Here is a 27,572-nt window from a genome sequence, read left to right on the forward strand (position 1 = left end):
TCACCTCCCTGGTAAACCATAGACTCAGAGCAGTGTGTAACTGTTGACTGGTGAGGTTATTTTTTATAATAGCCTGTAGCCCACATCAACTGATTGGTTTATAGAGAGGCAGAAAGTATTATAAAAGTCTGCAAGTAACTGCAGCTCCATAGCCGCCGGGTGGAATGTGTGCTAATGCAGGTACAAAACCTCCCACGTGCTGTTCCTCACATCTCTCCTTTAGTATACTTTTATGACTAAATACCAGTACAACGAATTATCTTCCCATCACTCATGGTTGTCTAAATTAAGTACAAAAGATAAATAAATAAAAATCACTCTAGTGCCACTTCTAAAACTTATATAATTCTGCACAATTGACCTCTGACCCTTTGCATGTTCACTCAGTAAACATCCCACTCTGTTTTCTTTTCACACCTGCTGTAATGTGTGATCTCTATCCTGCTTCACTCCTCCGCTCACCTGGAGTGCCACTGAGTCATTTCTACGGCTGACTTCACAGCACTAATTCAGGTCAGCCATCAGAGCTGAGGCTCAGAAGTACCAGGGTCCAAACAGGCACCACCTCCCATCCATCTGAATGTGGGGCAGATTAAAACCACAACAGCAGGTTAACCCATGACTTTCAACGAGTTTGATTCCTGCGGGTTTGCTAGATGTGACTATTTGTCTCTTTATTCACATTGCAGAAGCAAAACCACAGGTGTGACTGACAATAGCAGTGACTCTTTAACACTAGGACTATGAAACTGAATGGAAATAAGCAACTGTTACTATTTTTTTCAACTGTGACATGTCAAACATTTTAAAATATCTTCACAATTAACACCTACTCATTGGACACGTAAGGTACATCTCACCAGTACTTAACTGGACCCCTTTTTGATTTACTGGATGCACAGTCACCACATCCCAAAGGTGCATCTGAGTACAGTGAAATCATCAACACCTTCATGGTACATTATCCTGTTGGAAGCAGTCATCAGAAGATGTGTGCACTCTGGTCAGAGCTGGTAGGGCCGATTCCGATCCTATCATCGGTTCTTCCATGTAAACTGTAACCTCGGTTTTTTATTGTTAGCTGACAGGAATAGTAACCAGTGTGGTCCTCTGCATGCCCTTGTTGTAACGAGTGTCTGTAGAGTTACTGTTGCTTTCCCATCAGCTCAAAGATGTTTAACAACCCTCCTGTGTCATGTGATGCTGCCATGTCAGCTGATGTTTGCATTAATAAGCAACTAAACCCAATGATGTGGCTGACGGAACGATTGAACCTTAAAGCAATATTACAAAATCACCATTTATACAAATTTATGGGGTGTCAAACATAAGGCCAGGGGCCCAGAAATGGCCCCGCACACTCGATGGCTTTGGAAAACGTGAAGGAGGGCATAAATTTGGAACTTAACTGCACTTTCATAAACTTTCACAGCTTTTCCTCCCAATTAAAGGGATGCCCCATACACATTCATACTACACTAATGAGCATAATGAATAAATAAGCAATTATAAGAGAGAAAATGTCCAGATTTCACTATCTGCTATAAAAGTGTATTTTTTTATTGAATTAACTAAAAACCTTCTGCTTTATAATTATATTAATTCTTTAATACAGCAGCATATCATTGTCAGGTAGAAAAACTGAGATAATTGTTGAAATCACACTTTTTCTTTTGCTAACATATATTCTTATGCAGGGATTAAATGTGTAGTCACACTTCTTTATATTGACAGAAATGGGAATTTCATTTGTCTGAAGTGGGCTGTATTTATCCTGTGACGTAAAAGGAGTTTGATATCCCTGGTCTATGGTACATTATATGAGACATCTTTAGTTCAGTCCTGCACCTGAAAGCCTGGCAGCTCGACTGAACGTGTTGAGGCTTGTACTCTGGAGGTGCACAAAACTGGCACCATGCAGCTCAAGCTGGAAAAGGAATAGGAATTACAACTCCTCTGGGATTCAGCCAGTGTTACCCATGATTTCCAAAATAACTGAGACTCGGTCTCAGTTATTTTACCACAATGGTAATCATCATAAAAAGAGTGACTTACTGAGTAAGACGGGGCTATTTCAAAGTAACCTACAGTTGCAGGAAAAGAAATGCTGGCTTTCACAAAGCAAGGCATAGCTGTTTAAGAGAAAGATGTGTGTGCTGACTTTGCATTCCACAGCAGCCTGCGGTTTTCCCCCCTTTGTACCTGACCAATTTTGCCTCATTTGTCTCCCTGCTTATTTTGCATACCATCAGCTGCTGTTCTCTCCACTCCAAACCAGGATTCTCTCTTGCGCACACACACACACACACACACACACACACACACACACACACACACACACACACACACACACAAAAAATGGGTGTACCGCTATGAAATCAAAACTTGCTGAGCTTGTTGGACAAAGAACATAAAATGAGATTAACATACACGTTTGCATTTTTACACAGGTTCCAACACGGAGACGCTTTACAAACAGGTCGGTTTTTATTTTTATTGGAATACATATGGTCTGCTGTACAGCTTCAAGAGACCTACATGCAGAGTGCGCCAGCCACAGAAAGGTTAAAACATGCACAATGTATTAAGTTTAAATCGAAAAAAAAAAAAAAAAAGCCTCCCCACACAGTACGCCTGGCATTGCTGACACAGAGAAGCAGTAATCAATCATAAAACTATTTTGATCTGATTTTAATTACATATACGTCTGTGTTTGACACCTCTGTCTGTCAGTCTCCTTGTTCTGCACACACATTTATATACACTCATCTATTAATAAAACCCAAATAAACGCCTCATTTGTACAGTTCAGAAATTCTTAGATGTGGATGAATCAGCGTTAAGAGAGAGAGAGAACATCCAGTTAAACAAAAATGTATTCTTTTAATTCGTTATCCGATTGTTCCTGTTAAGATTGTGTGTTTTCAATATATACACATGTCTGGGGACCTGCACCCTTCTTTCTTTGGCAGCACTTTCAAACATACAGCACAGAAGATGTACAAACCCTGAATTTATGAGCGAGAGGCTGGAGCAGTGAATGGTCCCCGATTTAAAAAGAAAACACGAAACAAAAAAAGAGAAAAGGGGTCGACACGTGTTGAACCACTCAACACCGGAGACCTGCTCAGCTCTGATAAAACGCACGTGACTCTCACTCTTCAAAGACCATCGCTCGACGCTGGCTTCTCTCTTTCTCTTTTTCCTCATCCACGGTGCGTCATCATGTCTCCAAGTTGTGAGAAACGTCTTGCATTAAAACTACCAAGCACAAAATACATGAAGAAGAACTCTCCAGGAGTGTGACAAAGAAAAAGGAGATACATTACCTCGAAAAACAAAAAAGTCTTTAAATCAAGATGGACAAATACTTTATATATTTCAGTAATAAGGCCCACTTTACAAAATTAGTTTTTCCTTAAATAAAATCTATCCAATATAGATTCCAAAATAAGACATCTTTTGTTTAACAAAGAGAAAAAAAATACATAAGAAGAGAGATGACAGAGAAAAGACAAACCTCACTTATATTTCCCCTTTATTTCAGAACCTTAAGAGACACCGTGTCCTCTTGGGGAAACTCTTGCACCATCTCTGTAAACTGTAAATACTGTGGAATGATTTTGGCACATTGTTAAAAGGCTGAGACGCAAACATGATTTTTCACTGAGTGCATGCCAATTTCCTTTACCTGTTGAGATGATTCTTGAAAAGAAACAAATAATAAACCCTACATAACCAGCTGTGGTACATTCAGCAAACAGCTATGGACAATTTTGAGGGCACAGAAGAGGAAACGTTTTAACAATGGGGGACTTGAAGGGGGCATTAGTTGTTTAAGTGCTGGTTAAGTGCAGATTACAGCCTGTGACACCCCAATGACACCATAACCCTGGCTTCACAATGGAGGCATTTGAGGACAAGGGCCTGCTAACATTCCTCCGATCTCCACTAAGTACATTCTAGTCTACTTTTATAAAAGGAAAAACAAAATAACGGATGTTTATAGATATACCAACACATCTTCAGAGGATTTCTCTTAACTCTTTAGCTGGAATCCTAGCAGGAAAGCAGAAGCAGCCTCTTTTTGTTTTTAAACAGCAGCTATTACACCATTGCTGTAATTCAGTCCACATTCAACCATCAATCACAAATCAGAGACATCAGGAAAAGAAAACAGCCCCGGAATCCTTAAAAACCTGTGAAATTATCACTGCAGCTCCCCCAAAGACCAATTAGTACATTCCACCATATTAACACTGCACCAACTTTCACCGAAGCATTGAATAAGACCTGTCGCCTGTGAGCAGTTGCATTTTGCACAATCACATAAGCGCACACAGATGCCACAGGTGGTCTTCATGCTGGCACAGAGTCTCACTGGATGGAGTGGATGTTCGATCGGGTTTAGCAGTAGCGTTTGGGAACATTGGGGCCTTAGAAGGAAGAAAGGTGGATCGCATAGTTTCAACTTTGGCCTTTACCCAGCCCGGCTTGCTTTGAACCCGACCTTGAGGAGGGGAAACCTGCCACGCATCGTAAAACCTACAGTTTCTGATAGCTGGGACACCCCCACCCCAAACTCAAACACTCTTTAGGGAAAAGAAGGGAGAGAAAGACTCAAAAGAAACAACTCACAGGTGGAGAAATGCTTCACAGTGGTGCTGCTTAGGGATCGGTGGTGGAGTATCACGTTGGATTGGAGGAAAACAGTAACAAGAACTTTATGGGTCATGAGGCAGGATAATGGGCAGTGGCTCAGGTGCTTGCACCTGACCCACAAACGCCCTCCAGCCAACTCAGGGCTCTGCAGACGCCACTTGAGCTTTAAATGAGAACCCTCGCTGACATATCAACAACAGCAACAAACACACTAAGAGAAGAGCACGTGTATATCTGGGAGAAACGGACACTCGATACCCCCCCCCTGGATGTTTTAATTATCATCAAGTGCACGTCACTGCCAAGCTGGCCATTTTTGACGCTCCTGTATTTAGAAGCCCTGAATCAAGATGTAGAGACAGGATTAGACCCAGACCTGACCTTTCACCTTTCAGCTACTCAGGGAACTGCCCATCATTTTCTGGTGACAGGCCTCTGGCCTTCAATAAAACGAGCCTCTGCACCAGTAGCACACATCACTGCTGTTTAGGGCAAAGGTTTTCCTTTTAGGAAGTGAGAATCTAAGGGAAATACAGAGAAACAGAGGGAGGAGGAAGGGACACTTGATTTTTAGCAAAATCCTAAAAGGAAAGTTAAAATTGGTCGAAAAGATGAGAGACTGGGGATGAGAGGGCATTCTCTCTTGGTAAATGAGAAGTAGACCAATAACAAAGGGAGCACAGGAGGACTACATGATCATCATGTCTTGGCTTGTGCACTGAGAGCTCTAAACAGTGCGTCTGGTCCGTTTTTGCGCCATCATAAAGCCGGCGGAGGCGGCTAGCCACAAAGCAAGCCTTTCAGGGGCAGAACTGCACCCTGTGACTCTGACAGTCAAATCCACACAGCGGCGTGGCTCGTGTCCTTTAACAGGATGCTTTGGAGGTGGGTTAGAAAAGAAGTTTTGGCGTTTTGTGCGGGAATCTTATTTCATCTTCGTTCAGGGAGGATTTCCCCTAAAAATAATTTTACAATGTCAACCAAAACTATTCTCAAATAAAAGAAAAATGCAATTAAATGCAAACGGAACAAATCAAAACCTTACATGTTTGTATTGCATGTTATTTATGTTTACTGCAAGTGTAAGGAAATGGTGCGTAGATGTGATTGCTGTAGATATTACTGCAAGAAGGTAAACATAATGGAAAGACAGACTGGTGAAAATGTGCATTCCTAAAGGTAAACTTTTAGTTTTAACCTAGCAAACTTCTCACTTACACAGTCATCACCTCTTTTTGTACACGATGACGGCTGAAATGGTTACAGATATTGCAGTGGGGGTGGGGGGACAGTTTAATTGCATATAATCTCCTGCTTGCATAAACTGTAAAGTGACAAAGTGGCAATAGACAGAGGTCCTGCCATTAGGCAGATCTTTTCACAATAAAAGAACCTGCACATATGTGGAGACTAATAAATATTACAGCTTGATGGCGGCTGGTAGAATACAGGAGACCAAAAAACAAACAAACAAAAAAAATAAGTGAACCAGATCATCCCCAGCAGGGTCCGACAACACAGCATTAAAATCCACAACAGCAGAGGAGCCAGATGGAGAGCAGGCTTTTAAAAAGTCCCAAGTTCTTTCACAGATCCAGAACTTGGTCCAGAGTTGTCACAGTTATGGTTCTGTTTTTCTCTCTTTTCCCCCCTCGTCTACAGTTTAACAGATGCAAGAGACAAAGAATGCAGTCGTGTTGGATCGGAGCATTAAGCCATCGAGCAATTGGTCATTCTCAGCTGCATTCCTCCTGAGCAACATTCATAAATTTTGTTCTAGGATTAAAAGTTTACATAGCCTGTCATTCTGCAGTCACTCTTCTGCAACAGTCTCAAGATCCTGCCGCTGCCTGTTGATAGACTTTATGGAGAAACTTGAATACGCCAGCAGGGTTTCTGATGACCTCAGCAAAAAACCAAACAAAAAAACACCTCATTTTATTACTGGCCGGTGGCTAAATTGAATTCTACTGCACAGTCTCCGCCGTAGTGGCCCCTGCCAATGAGTGATTGCTTCAACATACCAACCCACCAGGTGTTGTTTATCGTCGTAACAAAATAATACACCTCTATAGAAATAAGAAAGAGAGACACTAGCACGGTTCGCACGGCGAACCAAGTCATGTACAAGCAGGACTGTCACTTCCTGGTTAGAAGTCCAACGCCCTTGGGTCGTTCCTATGACTGGTGTGTACACAGTACTTATGGCAGCACTAAAAAAAAAAAAAAATGTCCACCCTGCCAGGCCACGGTTGCTGGTAATCAAAAGTCCAAAGTTCAGTTCAAACAGAAACTCCTTTTTTGCTATGGCTCTTTCAAAACACATGGATGAGGACAGAACCATGGAAACTGTGTCATGGTTTGAGGTTATAAACAATGCCACCCCCCATCCTCTTGTTTTTTATTTATTTATTTTTTCTTCTTGCATGTGCATTCCATTTCATTGCGTGCAGTCCACTTTCTTTTTTCAAATGACACGGTTGAGAAGAAAGCGAAGGATGGTGCAGAACAGGAAGCGAATTACAAAAGAATCAAAATAACAGAAAAACATAAACAAGGTCCTGGCCTGTGAAGACAAAAGAAAAAAGAAAAATGTGTCTGTGTGTATGTCTGTATTTGTATTTGTGTGTGTGTGTGTGTGTGTGTGTGCGCGTGCACCTAAAATCCAGCCAACCGGCAACCCTTTAAGCATGCTGAGTCACAATCTTTCAAGTGTTCTTCATTTATTACTTAGAAACATGCAAATCTTCATTCAGCATCTAAGACCTCAAATTAAATCCAGTTTGAGGTAACCGCGTGCTGGAAAGTCGGGCTGAAATTAAACCGAAAGTTAAAAATGTGGATGTGTTTGCGTCTTGTTTTGTGGATACGCTTGCATGGCTTGTGTTTGGTGAAGGGAGGAAGGGATGGGATTGGATGAAGGTTTTCAGAAGGAAAACCGAGTCTGAAACAAAACCGAGGGTAATTCGCTTCCTGTTTTTGGTCACATTTAAAGTAGCGATCGTTTGGTTTTATAGAGAATCCTACGGGAAAATCCAGCCCTGTGAGAGAGAAAGATGCACTGCTGTTGACTGAGGATTGGGTTTGTCTTTTCAGTGATGAAGAAAAGTTGAAATTCTGAAGCACAAGTGACATTTCCAGCTACTCTGAGGTTACTGTAACAAACTCTCTTGAGTCTATTTTCCTCCAACTCTGGCGCACAGGAAAATCTCCAGCCCTGCGCAGCGTGCCAGCCTCTCCCTTGTCAAGTTTCAGGATTACACTATAATACATCCAACACAAGAAGCAGAAGATAATACACTGGCCGGTGAGGAAACCTCCAAAAACACTGTACAGGCGCTGACCTTCCATGCACGGCTTTTTCTGGAACAGTTTTGAATAGGAAGAAGCGTCCATGTCTCAGCGTACACTCATCATCAGGTCGGTGGTTTGTTGTTCAGTGTGGCTGCAAAACTGTTGTCTGCTGGAGGTGGTGGTGATCTATGTAGCCGTCATTTGATGGGAAACTAGCGCTTGGCCCTTATTTTGCAGTTGAGAGCTTAATGGAGTGCTGTTATGGGAGGGGGAAAAATGAATAGAAAAGAGACACATTTAATACTTCATTTTTAACAAATGTTATCGTAACTAGATAAAAGATAATTTGCAAGCAATTATGGGGGGAAAAATTGAGACCGAGCTCATTGGTACACTTCCACTTTAAATCACAATTATTAATTTCCAGTCTTTTACGGCAAATCAGCTGTACATGTAAAATGTGAATATCATTAGTATGATGGAGGAATGAGGTCTCCAATCCTAAATGAAGTTACTGTATGCTTATCCGGGTTCAAAGTGAGCTTTTCTCTCATTTTCCATAATTTATCCCTAATTATGCTAGTCTTTCCAGAGGAAGTCGCCAAAAAAGCATATTTAAACTTCACTGCTTGAGAATTTTGCTGCAGCACAGTTCGTAAACTACCTTGTGCAAAGATTTCATCACTGTCGCTATGACAATAATATATAAATAGGAGGAGAAAGCCCCTTTAGAGATGAGACGCTGTTCCAAAAGGGGTAATTAATAATTGTATATTTTAATTAACTATCAGGAGTTAAAAGAAAAGAAAATCCAGCCACCTCCTACCTGCCCACTTGCTTCAATCCTCCTCCTCACTTGGTCTAATGTTGCTCTGACTGACGCTGGCTCCACGGTCTGCCTCCCGCTCCGCTCCTCCCCTCAGCTCTGGCCCCTAAGCCTTGCCCCCGACTGGACCAGGGCTCCCCTCCTCTAGAGGAGGCTCCGGGTGTCCTGCTTATCCGATCGTAAGAGGTCCCCAGATCACTACTGGGTATCTGTCGTCTCCAAGAGGCTGGGCTGTGACTCGGGTTTGGACTGGGGTCCAAGTTATCAGAAGCCTGGAAGAAAGAAATTACATTTAAAAACTGGCTGTTGTATTAACTGGCATCTGAAATAAGCGCTTTTCCAAGTTTAAGAGGAATAATTTGGATTTCTTTGCTGAAATTTAATGCCAAACTCTGGAGTTTGTCTATAGGAGCTCTGGGCATTTTGTGGGGCCTTGTTCGGACCTTTGTCTTATGCGGGCACTGACTACATGTCGTTAATGTTAACTGGTGTGCAACTAGTAAAGTCTGCCATGTGGATTTCTGCCAGGGGAAAAATCCCCAACCAAAAACCCCAAACATACCCCAAGCTGAGAGATTTATAATTTGGCGGGCTCACTAGAAAACAAACCCCAAGTTTCTAGTTTGTGGTGGATACAATGGCACGTCCCCTCTCATAACCTCAGTAACCCTTCTCTAAGAAAGCGAGAGTTGGATGACGATGCAGTTCTTAAAGCACACAGAAACAGCACCCCACTCCTGTAATTTCAGTTTTTAAAAAAGCACCATAATTAGTGACATTTGGTGGGCTGGAGTTGGCTTCTGGTGCAGTTTTAGAAAGCATTCTTGCTAATTGGCTTTAATGGAGCCCTGCTGGTCTGCCTTTCACAGTCTCCTGGGGGAGACAGGAAATCAGTCACCAGTGAAGGCTGCCAAAGTGGGTGTGCTCAGTGTGGTCACTTCCTGCTACAGTCACTGTGGGAGGAAACCGTCAAGTGGCATATTCTCCTTCTATGGTAAGTTAATGCTCCAAGACTGGGAGTTTTCACGAACTTTCCTCGAAATGGATGTAGAGTTCCTCCTACACCCAACGGGAGGTTTGTACTGTACAACACATGGCAGTGGAATTAAAATAATGCTTGGTTAAATAAAACCCGCAACAAAACCCCCCAAATACACACACATTGCACAAAAGTGCTGCTCTTTAACCAGCTTTTATATGTCAAATGAACAAGCCACATACTCTAAGATATTAAGAAAATTAGTTTGACTTTTGGAAAATAGTCTAATGTTTCACATATCTATGAAAAATATGAAGCCAGACTAAAAAAAAAAAAAAATGTCGAAACAGGTTTTTCTGGAGTCTTTGTCCACATCAAATTACACTTTTTGTACAGACTAAACCAGGAAATGTTGCAGTATTTTTGTGAGTTTTACGTTTTCAGGATTATTTATTTATTTCACCTTTTTCCACCCAATAAATCCCTCGAGATTTAATCAAATTTCCAAGGGAGAACTGGCCAGGAATGTCCTTTTAATCCTTTTAACAAAGCCAGCATAGCTGTTTAACCTGCTTCAGCTTTTATCTGGGGCACTGACATGAGAATGGCTTCTCTCCCCGCTTCCAATTGAAGGAGCATCTTGGCCAAAATACTGAAATATGACTAAGTGTGTCTGACTTAATAAATGCCTATGCAACTCATCCATGTTGGAATTTCAAGAGAAAACAAGGAGGATGAATTTTGCTCTTTGATGAACTTATGGCCAACAGATTTGTGAAATAAACACAATGGATAAAAACAATCAGCTTTTTCTGTTTGTGGTTGCTTGTTTGCTGATGACTTGTTTCACAAGAGGTGGAACTTCCGACAATCTCACTGGTAATGATTTTAAAAATCAGGAGGACAGTTAACAGTGGATCAACTCTTGACTCCACACTTTACTGCCAGTATAATATGTTCTGGTGCCTCGCTCCTTGGCCAAACGTAAATTCACAGCTCATTCGAGTGCAGGCTGAAGTTTCCTACTGCTACAATGGGGTGGAAGTACTACAAAGACATTCTGTTCTTGCAGTCTAAGGTGTGGAGTGACTGCCACAGAAAACAAGCAACCCCTATTTAAATGCCGGCCTGTTAGGCAATTCAAATCAAGTGTGCTTGGAATGCAATGCAAGCGGCTGTGTATGTGTGAACGTGTGTGGTGGAGCTGTGGCACACACACAGCTTTCCCTGCTAGCATGCTTATTGTTAGCAGCAATGCTAACCATCAAGCCATCTGCTCATACTTGTAGAACAAAGGGTAACTGATGCCACTGCACAAATTTGAACATCATAGAAGCTCTAAAAGGATAAAAGATTGAATGAGTCTCGATAAATGCCATCACTACAAGCCAAAGCAGTTGATAGTTTAGCCACGCTGCTAAAGTGTTGGTTCAGATAAACTAGATATGACCATGACCTTTCACTGGAGGAAAAGATGTCCGTCTGTCTCTATTATAAATAACCTCTAGATAATTTATACATGAGGTTCAAAAGTGAAAGCTAATCAATAAGCTATCAGTCTGCCCAGGGTGCTGAGGGTACTTATAGGAATTGGGAGTGTTTTCTCCTCCTTAATGCCTATCGACCAATATGTCCTCACTGGTCCACAGAAAGCTGATTTTCAGTCTGCTCTCCTTCCATCACCAGGGCATGAAAGATAGTCACAAAAATCTGATGTTTAAATCTCTAGAAGAAAAACAAGATTTTTTAAAATGTTCTTCATTCATCATTTTAAGGTTCAAAGACAATTTTACAAGGAGCAAACATGTCAAACAAAAACAACCTTTGATGAATCAAGAGGAACACAGATGCCCACCCAGCTGAATAACAACTGATGGGGTGTCAGTTAATGATGTTGAGAGCGGCTCCGTCTGCAACCCTGTAATAACACAACCCTCTTTTATCAACCTCTGACACTGCAAACACAGACTAATCCCAACCTTCCACTGTCCTAAGTACAGCTGTATTTATCCAAGCCTCTTGGGAACGGACGCAGTTCAGACCGCTGAAATATTCTACAAATCCAAACCAAAGATGATCGGCTTTGCTCCAAGACACGCTTCAAAGCCCAGTTTTGTTTTTGAAGAAACTTATTTTTTTATTGCACTGGGGTAATTTCTGCACATAATTGCTATCCAAATCGAGTGACCAGTTCATGCAGGAAATGTCATGATGAACAAGGTTCTACCGCAGAGTCGAATGAGTGGATTTGGGAAATTCCCACAATAAAATTAAAAAGTGCACGAGTGACAAAAAAAATGAACAGGGGGACGGTGGTTTAACAGTTCACAGCCGATCTTAAACAACGAAGACGGGACTTGTTCGATGGTTCCGGGTTCCCGGACCACAAAGCATCAGTGATGTGGGACAGGAGGCTTATCTTTCAGGTTGTGAAATTGCAGAGCTAAGGTCGAGGCCGAGTGGCACTGAGTGGGCACTGCCTGATGGGAGCATTAAAAAATATAAAACTCAAGGTTATTTTGTTAATGCCAGGGTTTTATGATAAAGAAAAAGAGCAAGGCCCTTCACACTTTTTCTACCGGTCTGCTAAATATCAGTGATGAAAGGGGGCGTTTGAGGGTTGGGGCTCAGTGTTGGGTAGATTTCATTAAGCCCATTGATGATAATGACTGGGGAGGAGTCCTGCAGGCAATTATAGCTCCAAGGCCATGCTAGCTGTATTGTTTTTATACCACGCTTGATTCAGAGGAGAGACTCCAGCTTAATGTTCCAGTGTCTGAGCCTGCTTTCCCTGCTTTGATAAAGTAAACTTATATACTATAGTATGTGTATGTAGTAGTGCGGATATGTAAGTAAAGACTAAGATTCGAGCCACTGCAGGCTCATTTTCCTACAAAAGAAATTAAGACATGTTGATAAACAATCAGCTGTTTGAGGTCTAAAACTGCAAAAATGCTTGGATAAGACAGGGAATCAAATGTCCCAGAGAATGTTACCCATGCTACACTCTGAGAAGACAAGGCTGTCAGGTCAGACTCTATCAAACAAGCACCAAAATCAAGGGATTTGTGGAGACGTGCTGAAGCTGTGCCTAGCGACCTAGTTGTGACGCAATTACAGCGGTCTGTCTCTCTACTGAGCACTGACGAGGATAGGAGTGAATTGAATGACAAAGGAGGGAGAAATACGCTGTATCCACAGAAAAAGCCACTAGAAGAGGAGTAGAAGTGGGGAGATCCTTGGCTTGCTCCAGGGATTCATGCTGATCAACCCCAGTTAGATGGTTATGATGCTGAAAGACCCAAAACCCCAGATTTCCCCTGACACGTTACTGAAAATGCATGACAGCGATCCATGACGATGTATTTATAAATCGCAGCATCACTACATACAAAATACACATGTTAACACTGTGATAGGTTTTTACGTCATCCTTCGATGTGTGAAATATTCACACTCCATTTTTTATGATCTCAAATACATGATATCACAATATAATCACAATGGCCCACATATCACAATGTAATATGTGAGGCTAACAGTGGAAAAGTTTGCCACACCTAAATTGAAAAAAATTTAAATTAAGCTCTTATAAACAGTGACAACATACTATGTACAAAATAAAGTCATAAAATAAAGTCGCAGACCTTAACAGACACCTTTGCTTATTACATGGTGTCTTCCAGAATAGCAAACTGAGTCTCTCACTGATGTGGTAGCACATTCACATAGGAGAAAGCTATTTTCTTCTCCTTGAGGTTTTTCTAACCTACTTTTCCCCCTGTTGAGGTCTTTTTCATTTCAATCCTCACTACTTTCTGTCCCACCCTTTTCTCTTTGTGCTTACTGGGGCAGCAGGAGTGGGGCCTGCAGAACTGCTGTGCTAAGCTTGAAGTCACGGAGCCTGGCGTCAGGGAAAAATACCAGCTGAGCTCTAATGCAAAGACACACCAGGAGCTAAGGCCTGCAGCTGCACTTTGAGTCTTTATCTTCATGCTAAAACTATTTGCAGAGAACAATACTCTAAGCGCAATACCAACTTTATTAATCGAGTATCACCAATTCATTTTTTTAAATTTACAAATGCTTGAGAAATGTACCAAGAAAACAGACTCAAGGAACATTAAGCATATTTCAAAGCAGAACAAAAATGATCCAATAGCCACGTGTGTTTTATATCATATCTGATAAAAACAAAAGCCTATAAAACTGAATCTACTACAGGAAAGTGTTAACAACCTGAAGTCAGTTTCCCTTACCGGTGGCTGCTGTGAATATGATCGGCTCCAGGACTGAGAGGTAACGGGTGCATGGGGTATGGCCCTTCCCAACCCTCCTGTTTCCATAGGGGGAGACTGAGAGATCTTACGCATGTACACCTGGGACAAAGAGAAAATTCCCTCTATTATTTTTTTCCTTTTCTGTTTTGTGTGTGAAATTACTTTGATATACACTTATTAACTTTCCCCACCTCAGCAGGGGACGGCTTGGCTCCCTTCTGTGCTGCAGCATTTCCGCTGCCTCCGTTTCCACTGTTTACAGAGTCCTCTGTGTCAAAGGTGGTTGCCCTGTAAGCCCTCCACGTTGTTGCAGTTTCGGTTTCATCTTCAGACCCGCCATCTGTCATTGCTCTCGTACTCCTTCCTCGACTTCCCTCGTCCACAGACATGGCGCTTTTGTTCTTCCAGGGGCTTCTCACGGTCACATTCTTCATATCTGGCAAACTGTCTTCGTGTGACGGTTGGCTTTGCCGTTGGCTTCTCCAGCTGGTGACGGTGGTCGTGCTGCTGCTGCTGCTCTCAAATCCTGATTCTGTGTCGTTGAAGTCTGAGGAAGTGACGTCCGGGGACTGGAGGCTAAAGTTGCTGCGCTGGCAGCACAGGTGGCTGGTGGTGGTCTCCACCCTGGAAGAGTTGTGGAGTTTAGACCTTGATGATGAATCACTGTGGCTGTGTGGCCCACAGTCCTGGTCCTGGCATGGCCGCAAAGTGATCTCACTCTTGGGTATGGAGATCTCATATGGGACGGAAATACTGCCATGATGGTCAGTGTTTGGGCCTGGCAATATAAATAAAATGATACATTTATACAGATGCAACAAGTTGACAGTAATGCAATGTGCTTTAAAATATCAGTTTTTGGGGGGTGCAAAATTAATCTTGGTCCAACAGTTTGGCTCAGGACAAAAACAAATGACATCCTATCAGCTTAAGTTTGTGTTTAATGCTTGTTAGCAAATATTACCATGTCACTAGGCTCTCTTTTCTTTCCCCTCATCTGTAACCAGTCAAGGCAGGTGGCTGCCTATTCCTGAGCCTTGTGGCTCAGGGGGTGGGGGAGATTGTTGGGATTTTCTGAGTTGAACTGAATAAAGATGATCATCTCAGGGAACACAATTTCATTCTGCAGAGAGACAGATGGTTCTGCCGCCAACATGACTAGGGGTTATTACATTAAAACACCCAACCTTACAGAAGACAAAAGCACATTTACAGACTGCTACAAAAAAAACCTTTACTGAGGTTTAATGTTGGGGAAGCAGATGCTGATGACTGATAGGTGTTCACCATGCACCACTTTCTGGACATATAATAATGGGGCTTGTAGCATGTTTAATTACCCTAACAGCCTGTCCAAAAAGTGTGCTACAGTTTTGTGAGTGCTGCAAGTTGTGAGCACTAATTAGAAGGTTTCTAGTGACAACAAATAAAAATGTTGTCTTTACTGTACTATTTAGAATTAGTATCTAGATCCTGTCCTGAAAAATGCAGTATAAGTTTAACTAGATCGTTCTAAATTATTGACACGTACCTATAACGATGTTACTGGTAGATGTGTGGCGCTCTTTAATAGGCGCAGGTTCACTGGACACACTGCTGCTGCGACTGCTGGTTCTGGAAGAGCTTGGATCATTTGGGTAGATGGTTATACTACTGGTGATTTTATTGGTAGTAGTCACTATTGGTTTGGTCGAGATCTTGGGTTTCCCATTTGTAGGCAAGGGTTCTGAAATCATTACTTCCTTTCTGTCAATTTCCACAATAGCAGGCTTGATCACAGCTCTTGACCTCAGTGCCTCTCTAGGACTGCATACTCGTTGGATTTCAATCCCTGCTGGAGTATGCATGGATCCCTGGTGACCTCCCTCAGCTCCCTGTGACCGGCTGTGCAGCTCCTCATCAAAAGAGCTCCTGGAGGAGGAACCTTCTGAATGCGAGTCCTGGACTTGAGGGTATCTAGAATACCTGGAGGTTACAGTCCTACTGCTTACAGCTGTGCTAGTTGCCTCAGCTGCTTCAGCTGTAGGGTCCAGCTCAGATGGCCTTGATCCAGTAGATTCTGTTTCTGAGGCAGAAGAATGACCCTCTGACCCCTGGTCATTGGGCAGCAAGGGATTGATGTGAGATCTGTAGGCTGTGTATGAGCCATTGGCTTTGGATATAGTAGAAATAGAAGAAGATACAGATTCCTGAATCTGGTCTGTTGATTCCTGATCGGAGACAGGCACCGTTTCCTTCTCTAGAGCAGAGATGCTGTTCATGGTACTGGAGGTACTGTCATGCACGACATCAGAGCTGTTAGATTCACTGTCACTACCTACATACAGTTTTGAGAACTTTTCTCTGCTCTTCTTGATGTCATCTGTATGCTTGTGAGCTGTCCTTAGTGGCTTCTGGTCATTAGCTGCTGGAGGGTATCGACTAAGGACGGACACCTTCTTGGTATCACTAGAAGTTGTATTCACAGAGCTGTTTGTGGCTCCTCTTGGCTTTTCCTCAGCTCCTCGCACTGTATCTCGTATACCATTATCAGATGAATTTGTGGTAGTTGTAGTTCTGGGTGTCCTTCTCTTTTGGGCAGGACTCAGGGCTCTTCTCACTGACTTGGGAGAACCCTTCTCAGAGTTACTGAAATCTTTGTTCCAAGATTTATGCTGAGGAGATAAATCTCTGTTCCTATGTTTTGGGGAACTTGGCTCTGGGACAGTTGCTGCACTTCTATATTTAGGCTTTTCTTGTCTAAACCCTCCCTTCAGGATAGTCTCTTCATTTTCAACTTTGCCATTTTCAATGACCTTAGCAGTGCTGCTTCCATTGCCGTGTTTATCCAAGTTACCAATTCCATTTCCTCCAATTCCGCCTTTTCCACACAGTTGCATCCTGAGGTGTTCCACCTGCTCATTTAACTTTCGAACTCGGTCCCTTTCTATCTGGAACTTTTCGTGAAGCTCACCATTTTTGGACTCAGAGTTCTTCAAATCCTCTTCCACAATCTCCAACTGCTTAAGGCGGTTCTTCAGTCGTTCTACCTCCTGTGTCAACTCCTTTACTTTGTTGTCCTCCTGCAAGCCTTCAAGACCGCTGTTTTTCTCATTCTCAGACAGCTTTGAGTAGTCAAGGCTCTTCTTCCGTCCAGCCAGCTTACTTGTTAAGAGCGCTGTGGATGTTAGCTCATCTTCAATTCTTGAGCTCATGAAATCTGCTCTGCCAGAATCCGTTGACATGCCAAAGCGATTCTTCTGGTGCGCCAGCTTTTCTTCCAACTTCAGAATGGTCTTCTCATCCTCTCTTTGTTTCTCTAGCAGCCTCTTACGCTCATTCACAAAGGTTTGGGTGAATCCCTTGAGCTTTTCAAGCTCCATAGCCAAGGCCTGCTCCGTTCTCTCCAGCTTTGTCTCAGACCCCTCCACCTCTTTCAAACGGGCTTTTAGTGTCTCCAACTCAGATGAGAGCTTCTTGGTTAAGTTCTTCTCCTCATTGAGGCTAAGGCAGAGCTGGCTGCAGTCAGACTTGCTTTTCCCAAAAGCTTCTTCCAGTTTCTCGAGTTCAGCCATCCGTCGCTGAAGACGTTCTATTTCTGCCTTTAGCTCTTTCGTAAGGTTTTCCTCCTCTTCCAGTTTCTCTCTGACTGTGCGGCAAAGATCCTCAGCTTTACGTACCTCCTCATCTTTCCCCTGGATCTTCAAGAGACGTTTTCTCAGGGCTTCCACATCACCAAGCAGGGACGAGTTACTTCCCTCTGCCTGGATAATCTTGTCCTGCAGAGGAGAGAGTACAACGGTTCTTTTCATGTACTGCGTTTCTTTTTCACTTCAGTCATTCTTTTGAGATGCACAAACACACACAACCCTCCACACACTGTCACAACAACTTACCTGTAGGTCAAGAAGCTCATCCTCAGACTTCTGTAGCTTGTTTGTTGCTTCTTCCAGTTCATCAAGTCTTCGGCCAAGACTCTGCAGCTTGTGCTTCAGGTGGCGATGGGTCATGTCTTTATGATCCGACATGGTTCCAGATTTCTTTCTATTGTATCAACCAAGTTTCTATGTTGTCCAGATTATCTGATGAAAATCTGTTGGGGAGTCCACATCTGTGCCGTTGTGCTACCAAGTTCTTTAGGCTGTCAAGGAAAAGCTCCTTTTTCTTGTTAGGCTGTTCTGATTCGTTTTGTCACCGTCTCTTTAAGACTTCAAAATTCCCTCAGTGGTTTTCAGCAGACAAATCTGTCATCTGTAGGAGGCACAGAGAGAACACTTAGTCATCTCTAATTTCACAATGACAACCATTTGTATTCTCAAAAGTAACACAGTAAGTACAGGAAGTAAGTCAGAGAACATAGAAATTAGATCACTGAACCTTGTGCCACACGCACATGGAGACCATATAAGGACAGGCCACACACACACACACACACACACACAGACTATTTAAACCTAATTCACACTTACAGGTCGATATAACAACTGTGCAACATAATGAGAAATTGTTTTTTTCTGAATAACCATAAAGTCAGCTGATCTTTTCATATTTGAAAAATTGTGTCAAAAATACACTTCCTTACTTTGATAATCAAACATAATCCATAACTATGCCTCCCTTCCCTTTTGCCATTAAACTGCCATACAGTTCATCTTGCCCATAATTTAAAGGATGCGAGTGGATGACAAGGTTTTTAGTACATCTCCACATGCTCCCACACCCACACAAACAATGCTGAGTCCCTGCTCTTGATCCTATATCGATTCTTGCCTGCTTGCTTTTGCTGACAGTGGCATATCTCAATAACACCAGCGTCCTCCACTACATTACCGGTCTGTCTCAACACTACACCATTCATAGTCCATTCAAACACTAACGATTAAAAAGAGAACACTGTGACAAGGAGGTTTTGATTATCTCCAACATAAGTGCAGATTAGACAATTAAGAATTAATGTAATTCTTGCCAATAGGGATATTTACGTCACTGTGTCTTTCTGTTGTTAGTACAAAGATGTAAAAATAGAGTGGGAGGCCTAACTGCAAGCTCAGCATGGCTCAGTGCGATGAGAACACAGAATATTAGCACATTACAGTCTGACTGTAGGCAGAGTCTTGGTTAATCTAACTGTCAACACACTTAAGTCAATCATGACTCAAGCAGTGAGTTCTCCTGCTCGTGCTTTAGACCCCATTACGTCCCTTCCCCCCTATGATTCTGACCAGGGCAAAAAGAAAAAAAGAAAATCGACCTAAGGGCAGGGCACAACATCATCATTTATTAATCCCCTGACAATCAGCAGTCTCTCTTCCTTACCCCGGATTCAGCTCAGGCAGCCTGTCTGAAGCTACACACCACTACATAAAAAGACTACTGCAGTTTGCTTTTGAAGCAGATAACTTTTACTGCTGCAAAACATCAACCGGTGCAGTAAATTCACCAAACATATTTCACCTCTTTGAACCACGTATGTGGATGGTATACAGTACGGTAAAACATGTCGTAGTGGTTTGCGCCAAGACAGAATAATATATTTTCTATAGTTTCAGATGGTGTAAAAAACCCAAACCGCTCAGCCCGCAGTTCATAAAATGTCTTGTTGAACATAAACTAAAGCAGTAAGCTTTGAAAGTCAGTATAGCAAAAATTACTTAATGACAAAGCACAATGTGGACTCAAAGGCTTTGGCTGTAGGGTTTTAATTATTTTTCACTTTCATGAGGTCTAGTGGTTTGGTAATCTTCTCTCTGGAGTGTAAGACACTGAGGAAATAAAGAACATGGGCTTAGTATGAAGGAAGACAAATGGAAGAATTTGGAGTGAAAACTGCTTGCCTAGCTGTCTATTTGAATGCCAAAACACCTTACTCTATAAGTCCCTTTTGATGCACTGACATTGCTCAGCTGTGGCTTGTTAAGTGAGCTGTAGACCAATTTATCTCTCTTGTCTAGAGCTAGTCGCTCTATTCCAAAGCTGTCCCGACTGATCCCCTTCCAGCAGAGTAAAATTACAGAGAACTTCCCATCGATCTATTAAAAACAGAGAGCAGACACTCTGACAAAAATATTTAGGTTCAAGACAACTCTGTAGACTTCAGCACAAAGCAGGAAAGATAAACCTAGCTAAAAACAAAAAGTCCAGTAAATGACACTCTGTGCCTCAGGCTCTAGACAGCAAAACTAGGTAGAAATATGACCAGTTTGGTGATCCTATGATCTTGACCAACAATCCAACACATTTATTATTTTTTTAAAATAATTTTATCTTTAACTTTATCTTTAACATAATTCCAAATCCTGACTTAGTGTCCAAATCTGGTCCCGAAAAGCAGCTCCAGTTAAGCCCTGTCCTGCTTAATAAATGTGTTTTGCTAGATCCAGACACTCCTGTCTTGGCAGGCTGCCTAGCTCTCCTCTCATTCACTCTTTATTTCGTTGCCAGTTCTCTACCTCCCTCTCTCCCTCATGTCTCCCCTTCATCTCTCTCTAACACGCACACCAGCATGGCCAACAGAACGCTTTCAAGGGGTGGCAGTGCGTGCAAAGTGACTCTGGCAAGGGCCTGCTTCTGCCAAACCAATCAACATACATGATTCACTTATGGCAGGCCTGGGGCCTCATTATCCATGTTCAGGACAAGACAAGAGGGAAAGGAAAGGCTAGTGGGTGAAAGGCGGAGAGCAGAAACAAGATGAGGAAGAGAGGGGAAGCCAAAAATGAGCACTAAAGAAATTACTGTATGAATGAATGAAAAAGAAGAATCCAAGCAGTATTTAGTTAAAGACCATGCATTCCTTCTTTTGCAATCCAAGATCCAGATCAGATAAGCACTTTTAAAACTCCATTTATGTCTCTATATTCCTTTGTTTTTCCACAACTGGCTACTCATAAGTCAGTAGGATATTCTGTACAGCCAAGAACATGAAAACATGCTAAAGGGAGGATAAAGAGGGAAGGAAGTAGGGCAGGAGTGGGGCTGCTGAGGTATTCTGAACTCAGCTCCAAGTTTCATTCCCCTGTTCTGTGCTTTGTTTGACAATTATGGAAAACCTAGATGGGGGCAGGAGCTTTGAGGCAGGGAAACTGACCCGTTTTATGTAGACACATTCCTAATGATGGACTAACCAGGGCACTGGCAGTCCCTCATGCTACCTTGTCTGCTCCTATCCGGGACACTGACAAGCTGTCCTTGGCCAGTTCTCTCTTTTCGCAGAAGTGTATTCCTAACTTGAACACGGTTTATAAATTACGGCCCAGCCACAGAGAGTATATTTAAAAGCCCGTCTGCTCAGATGATCAGGTCGATCGGAACAATTGGTAACCAGATATTTCAGTCATTAGTTTCTGAACACATTCCTCCCATTCATTTTCTTCCGCAATGGTTGCATTGTTCTGACTACGTGACAAACCTGGGTAACTCCTGCAACTATCTGACCCAATTCTGATATAGGACTGTATGAGGAGAGTGCTCAACCCGTCGCTATATGATGCCGGCCTCTTCCACTTCCCTGAAACGTGGACAGGATGTCCACTACTTGACCTTCATGCTCTATTTTGCTGTTGTTACAAAAATGAGGGCACAGAAACTGTTGATTGCAACACGAGTTCAGCGAGTACCGTAAACGCCATCTGAATAAGTCACTGAGGTTCTTTAGAAATAAAGGGAAGTCAGAGAGTTAGTGTTAAAACGGACAAGAATGAATGGTAGGTGGTTCCAGTGAAATGGGGATAGCTGTTGGAAAGCAAGGAATAATAAACCAGGAACATGTGAAGGTAAAAACCCAAGGTCACAGTGTTACTGATACCAAGGCATGACTCAATTACCAATCAATTCAAGCAGGCAGTTACCTTCAGCCCTCAGGGTATATGGGATTCAAGTGAAACACCGTACTCCAGTTAGTTTTGTAATTAAAATAAAAATGATAAAGAGAATTTAAACATTTTAAGGATTTTAATGAATTTATTATGCCCTGTGATTTTAGCACGTAACATTCAGTAAACAAGAACAAATTCCACTTAAAACCTAGTTAAAACTGTCCAATGCACTGCAAACATAGGCCTACAAGCTGATCAATTCCCTTTCTTAATGCCAGCATGTTTTCTGACAGCTCTGAAGCTACACAGGACATTTTTTTTTTCCATTCTGAAAACTGGTCAGGTTTTAACAAAGTAAACCGACAAAGAATTTGACCAGGAAGTGAAATGGTCAAGGCATTGTTATCAATACACATGAATTAACAACACACAAAGCACGCACAACTGTAGCAGAGACCATTCTTTTTTAAAGCCATTGCAGGCTTTAAACCTGTGCCTTCAATGGGCAAGAAAGGTCATAACTGTAAGTTGCAGAATTAAATGTGCCAATTTCTGCAATCAAATGGCAAGAAGATGAACAGCTTCTTTTATCTTAACAATTCAGCCACCTGCAGGGAATACAGCTTTAAAAAAAAAAAAAAAAAAAAAAAAAAAAAGCATAATTTTTATATTACACAAGGGGAACAAAGAGAAAAATTGGTCAATTATAAAAATTATAGTAACTATTTATTTCCTCGCCTAGGTTCGCACCAGCGTATTAGTAACCCAGCAGCCCAGCAGGCCTAAGCTGCATCTGATGATGATCAATTTCTGAGCAACAAGGAAGAGAATATAAGAATCAGTCCAGTTCAACAGACGAATAAAGATGCAATGGAAGGGCCGAACAGTGACGTACGAGAGAAGAGGCTGAGAAAAAGAAGAGGTGAAAGCAGAGGGGCCTCCCAGGACTACTGTTGTTCTGAGGAGTCACAGAACAGCAGAAGGATACAGAAGTAAAGCTTTGTAGAGGACACACACACACACACACACACACACACACACACACACACACACACACACACACACACACACACACCAAGGTTACAATCATACACCATATCATTAAGGCTTTAGCCACTCTCTTCCTGCCTGCCTGCTGCCTTCAGTACATTCTGTTCTCTCCATGAAAAAGAGAAGGAAGGAAAGAAAAAAAAAAAAAAAAAAATCACCTCTCTGTTGCACTTGACATTGGGTTGGAACTTATGGGCCTGAAGCTTCTCTGCCTCATACACGGTAGTTAAAGAAGGGCTCCAGTCCAATCAAAATGCCTCAACCACATCTTCATGTAGGGGGGTTGTTGCCAGTTTGAATATTTAAATGTGTGACATGTATCGTGTATTTTGTGTGTCCAGTGAGTGAGTGAAAGGACAACTGCAGTGGAAGGATGCTGGCGCAGGAGTGGAAGCCACAAGATGGTGGAGAGACCTGATGCTTGGCCTGCATTTTTCCGTTTTTCCAAGAAAGAGAAAACCGGCATCCCATAATGTTTGGTTTCCTGTGCTGTCATGTTGCTTTTTCTCCATTTCTTTCACCCTTTCAGTGTTGCACCACTTCTGGAAAAATGGTAAAGAAGTGAAAGGCAGTGTTGCTCTTCAGCAGAAAAACGGATAAGGAGCTAAGGTCGGTGTAGCTTGTTCAATAGAAAAAGCTTAAGTGGGATGGGAATAGCAAGTTGGACTTTTCCTTAAGCGCCAGAGTGAAATGGCAATTTACAGTATAAGTACTGAAATGTGGTGAAATAGTGGGTAAAGAGAACGTCGTCTCTAGTAGAAAAATAGATATGTTTATGTAAGGGGACATGGCAGTTAACCACAACCATAAAGACAAAGAAGATGCTGTCTGTGTGTCAGGAGAACATCACTCAATGTTAAAACACATCTTAGTGATGATTTTGTGTCCCCTTAAAACAAGGTAAGGTGATACGTCAGGTTTTTTTTTTTTTTTAATTCTTCCAAAGATTGGTAGGTGATGGAATTACTCAGCAACTGTAGAAATGTATTTTTTCTTAAGATGTAAAATTAACTTCAACTTCAAGTTGCACAGACTTTGGATAGTGTGAAAAACCAACATTTGTTAGTTAGATGGAGAGCAACAAAAAAGGAAAGGACAGAAGAAGTCTAAAAATGCATAATCTGCCATCTGTCACACTATAAAAAGGTTATAGCGATATTGCCAGAACAGATACTTATGTTACCTTTTGATACCAAAATTCATAAAATGGGATGGTATTACTTTTGTCCCCCAGTAGTGCAGGTACGATAGACTGCATGTGTACAGAGTAGGATAATTAGAAAAATTAATAGTCTGATACTAATTAATAATAATAAAAAATGCTATCAGACTAGAAGCATCTTTAAGACTCACACCCTGGCATTTATAAGGCCTTTCGAGAGGTCAGTAAAGCTCCCATTTCAACAAGACTGAAATATTAAACCGTTGTCATAACTGTTAATGTGGCCAGCAAACAGATTAATGCTAGCCATGTAACGATTAGCAGTTACCCACAATATATCTATTAGGTCATCATCAGTGGCTTTGGCTAGTAATAAAACAATAATGTTAATATTGAAGCTAAACAGAAAATGCTATCAGTCACAACAGACTGTTATTTTAACAGAATAACACAATCATTTGTTTGTAAAAAGTGTTATGTTTCAGTTAAAGCGCCAGATAGAAGCTGAGAAAAGTTTACTGGCAACTAGACAGAAACAGGAAATAAACAACACTGTAGCAGCTGTAACATTTGTATGGACAATTGTTGTTCAAATCTTTGTTTAATCAACCCCCATTACTTAATTTTATCCCCCTTGGTATCAAAAATTGCATCGAGAATTTTTCTGAGTATCAGTATCAGGTCGGTCCAGCTGAAAGGTGGTCAAAAGTTATGCTTAAGGTAAGTAAAAGTTCTGCTTGTGGCCAGTTTATGGTTGTGACCCACATTTCTCAGTCCGTCAGTTTTAGCTTGAAAGCTTTGGTGAAAAGTAACCATCCTCTTCCCTGTGAGCCTAGTAACTCATACCCATTTCTAGGTCTCTTATCCCCTCCCCTGTCTGTCTACATCAAGGGCCTTGTTGCTGGGGCTTAAACCACCACTACACTTGTGAGGATGGGCATGATAAGTAGATGAGAGGGAGGGGAAAGAGGGAGGATGTGGATGAGAAAGCCCACAAGAGGTAGAAGAGAGGGTAAGACAGATGTGGCAGGGTGAGTGAAAAAAAGCAAGAGGAGTTGTCAGGCTCGTTGGAAGAGTATTGCTGTTCCAAACATGTACTACATTTTTGGCTTCTCTGGTTATGACCTGATTGAAGATGTGCCTTTGAATTCAACTCAAAGCTCCCAGAGCTTTTTTCTTTCGGCTCTGCTCCTAATCTTTATGGCCAAACAGTTAATTGTAGCATGTTTTCCAACAGAAATAAGGATTACATCCACAAGTCACTGTTGCTGCAACACAGAAGGAGAGAAGCAGGAGAAGCAGGGGAAGTATATTTGATGCGCTATTTAAAACTCAGCACCCGAAAATACTAGCCAGTCAGTAGCTAACTTGTCCTCGGGCAGATCTGCAGCCAAGGAGATCTGGAGCAACTTAAATCTAGTCAGTTCAACAGAAACACAAAATATCTCAAAAATGCATGGATTCTTTGATCCCCAAGAGCACACGGATATTAAAAACACAGAGCTGTCTCTTTACTTGCTATAAATCAGTGTCAGTGCTGACAAATTAGAAGATTCAGGCCTACTCTGATCAGGCAGCTTCTAATAAAAAAAGGCCACAATGATACATCTGCCAACTGGCTGACTGGCTTCTCCAAAACTACTGGTCAGTTTATACTTCAATTCTGGGATGTGGTTTCAGTTCATACCTCGGTTTTTCTTTAGAGGGGAAGAATAAAAACAGGGAAAAAAATCTCTTTACCGCAGACCTGATAAATTGATCATAATCAGATCAAAACAAAAAATATATTTTCCGTTCACTCATTACGTGAATGATCTTCAGGAGGCACTTTTTGTAAATTATTGTGTTTATAAAAAAAAAATCTGTAACCTTCTTAACTCAAGCTAACAGCAGAAGAAACCACTCGTATGACTTTATGTCCACTGTGTAATGTGCTGTAGGGATATCAACTGAAGCTGAACTAGAACCGGGCGGTACTTTCATTTCAATACCACACTATGCTACAAGACAATCAATGTAACCTTTATTTAACCGGAGAAGCCATTATTTTCGATGGTGACCTGCTAAAAAGGCAGAGGTCGGTGGGGAAATTGAGGTACAGTTATAAAAAGTAGTATCAAAAGTTACATTTCAAAACGCCCATTGGCAAAACGCTACCCCCAACTGATGAATGTTGTCATTATAATCTAAAGAAGGTAACTGCGATAGATAGCTTTGAACATTACAGCTTTTACCATGCTAGCCTGCTTTAGCCAGGCACATGCAGGTCCACATGGGTGATCCATGATCCATGATCCAGAAAAGCTAAACTGAGGATGTTTCGATCCCATTTCTGTCTCAGCTTCAGAACAGATTCAGTATGTTGAAGAATTGCTCAAAGTATTTAGTCCTTCACAAAAAGCATTCAGAAAATGAGCATTAAAGTTAACTGCTTTGTGTGCATCAACTCATATCCATAGCCTGCCTATTCGTCAATGAGCTTAATATCCTTAAGATCCTTATCAACTCTATAAACTTTGCTCATGTGGTACATTCTTATCATGAAGAAAAAATAAAGTGTGGCATACTTGTTCCCAGTCCAACTTTTTGATTTGTAAAGTCCTTTGATACTAAAGACCTTTGATACTAAAGACTAACTTTCAGACACTCTGATAGACATCTGTATAACCCAACATATTTCTTTGTCTTGCTCGATCATCCAGGTAAGTAAATCCCAAAAAGTTCATCTGGACGTAGCATTTTCAGTGGGAGATACGTTAGCTGAAACTAGCCCACTGAACGAACAATGGGCTGTGAGGTCAGTTCCTTGATCATTAATATGCAAATTGCCATGACCATTGATCAACAACCACTGATCAAGACCATTGATCAATACCCATGAGCACTATTAAACACACACCCAGCTGAAGAGAACATATACTTTATTTTTTCCAAAGTTAGAAAGTGCCTTAAATCACTGACATATGTAAATAGCTGTGTGTATGGACACTTGTATTTCAGACAAAGGCGAGCTTAGAAAAACCTTCATTTTGATGTTCTGGTTAAAATTTATGTCCAATTTGAGTTGCCACATATTTCCAGAGAAATATTTTCCTACTTCTAATGAGTCATGCCCTTAGCATGTTATCCTCCATGCTTGGGTTCAGAGGTCACCAACCCTTCCAAATAGCACTCCTATGTGATCCAGTGTCTTTTATAGAGTAGGTATTGTTATGAAGAGAGTCAGTGGCGGTCCTAGCCTGTTTGGCGCCCTGGGTGAACACTCCCTCTGCTGCCCCCTGATGTCGGGGCAGCATGAGTACGAGCTTTTTTTTTTTTTTTTGCCGATGCCCGTGATGCCGCCCCCCACCACAATGCCGCCCCGGGCAACCGCCCGTGTCCCCCGTATCTAAAACCGCTACTGAAGAGAGTGGATTCTGCTGCTGCTGATTTGTCTGTGATATTAGCCATTAAACACGACATAAATAAAAATAAGTAAAGAAGAGATGGCAGAAACACCCTTCAGCCATGTTATGAGCATTGACGT

The 27,572-nt window shown here is 41.8% G+C and overlaps 1 protein-coding gene across 4 annotated transcripts in view; it reads right to left on the reverse strand.

Moving 5' to 3' along the window:
• Positions 1-2,468: 2,468 nt before the first annotated feature.
• Positions 2,469-27,572, reverse strand: part of luzp1 (leucine zipper protein 1) — a 51,389-nt gene continuing 26,285 nt past the window's right edge. For all 4 annotated transcript variants that reach the window (XM_084914696.1, XM_084914697.1, XM_084914698.1 and 1 more), the window contains 6 exons: positions 17,917-18,271; positions 15,573-17,799; positions 14,233-14,819; positions 14,021-14,140; positions 8,783-9,054; positions 2,469-8,212 (listed from right to left, as the gene is read on the reverse strand). In XM_084914696.1, coding sequence (XP_084770822.1) covers positions 8,818-9,054; positions 14,021-14,140; positions 14,233-14,819; positions 15,573-17,799; positions 17,917-18,048 — 3,303 coding nt within the window. In that variant the 5' untranslated portion in view covers positions 18,049-18,271 and the 3' untranslated portion in view covers positions 2,469-8,212; positions 8,783-8,817. The remainder of the gene's footprint in view (positions 8,213-8,782; positions 9,055-14,020; positions 14,141-14,232; positions 14,820-15,572; positions 17,800-17,916; positions 18,272-27,572) is intronic.

Source organism: Perissodus microlepis, chromosome 19 (genome assembly GCF_051167445.1).
Source record: "Perissodus microlepis isolate ML-2025 ecotype Zambia chromosome 19, ASM5116744v1, whole genome shotgun sequence".
NCBI lineage: Eukaryota > Metazoa > Chordata > Actinopteri > Cichliformes > Cichlidae > Perissodus > Perissodus microlepis.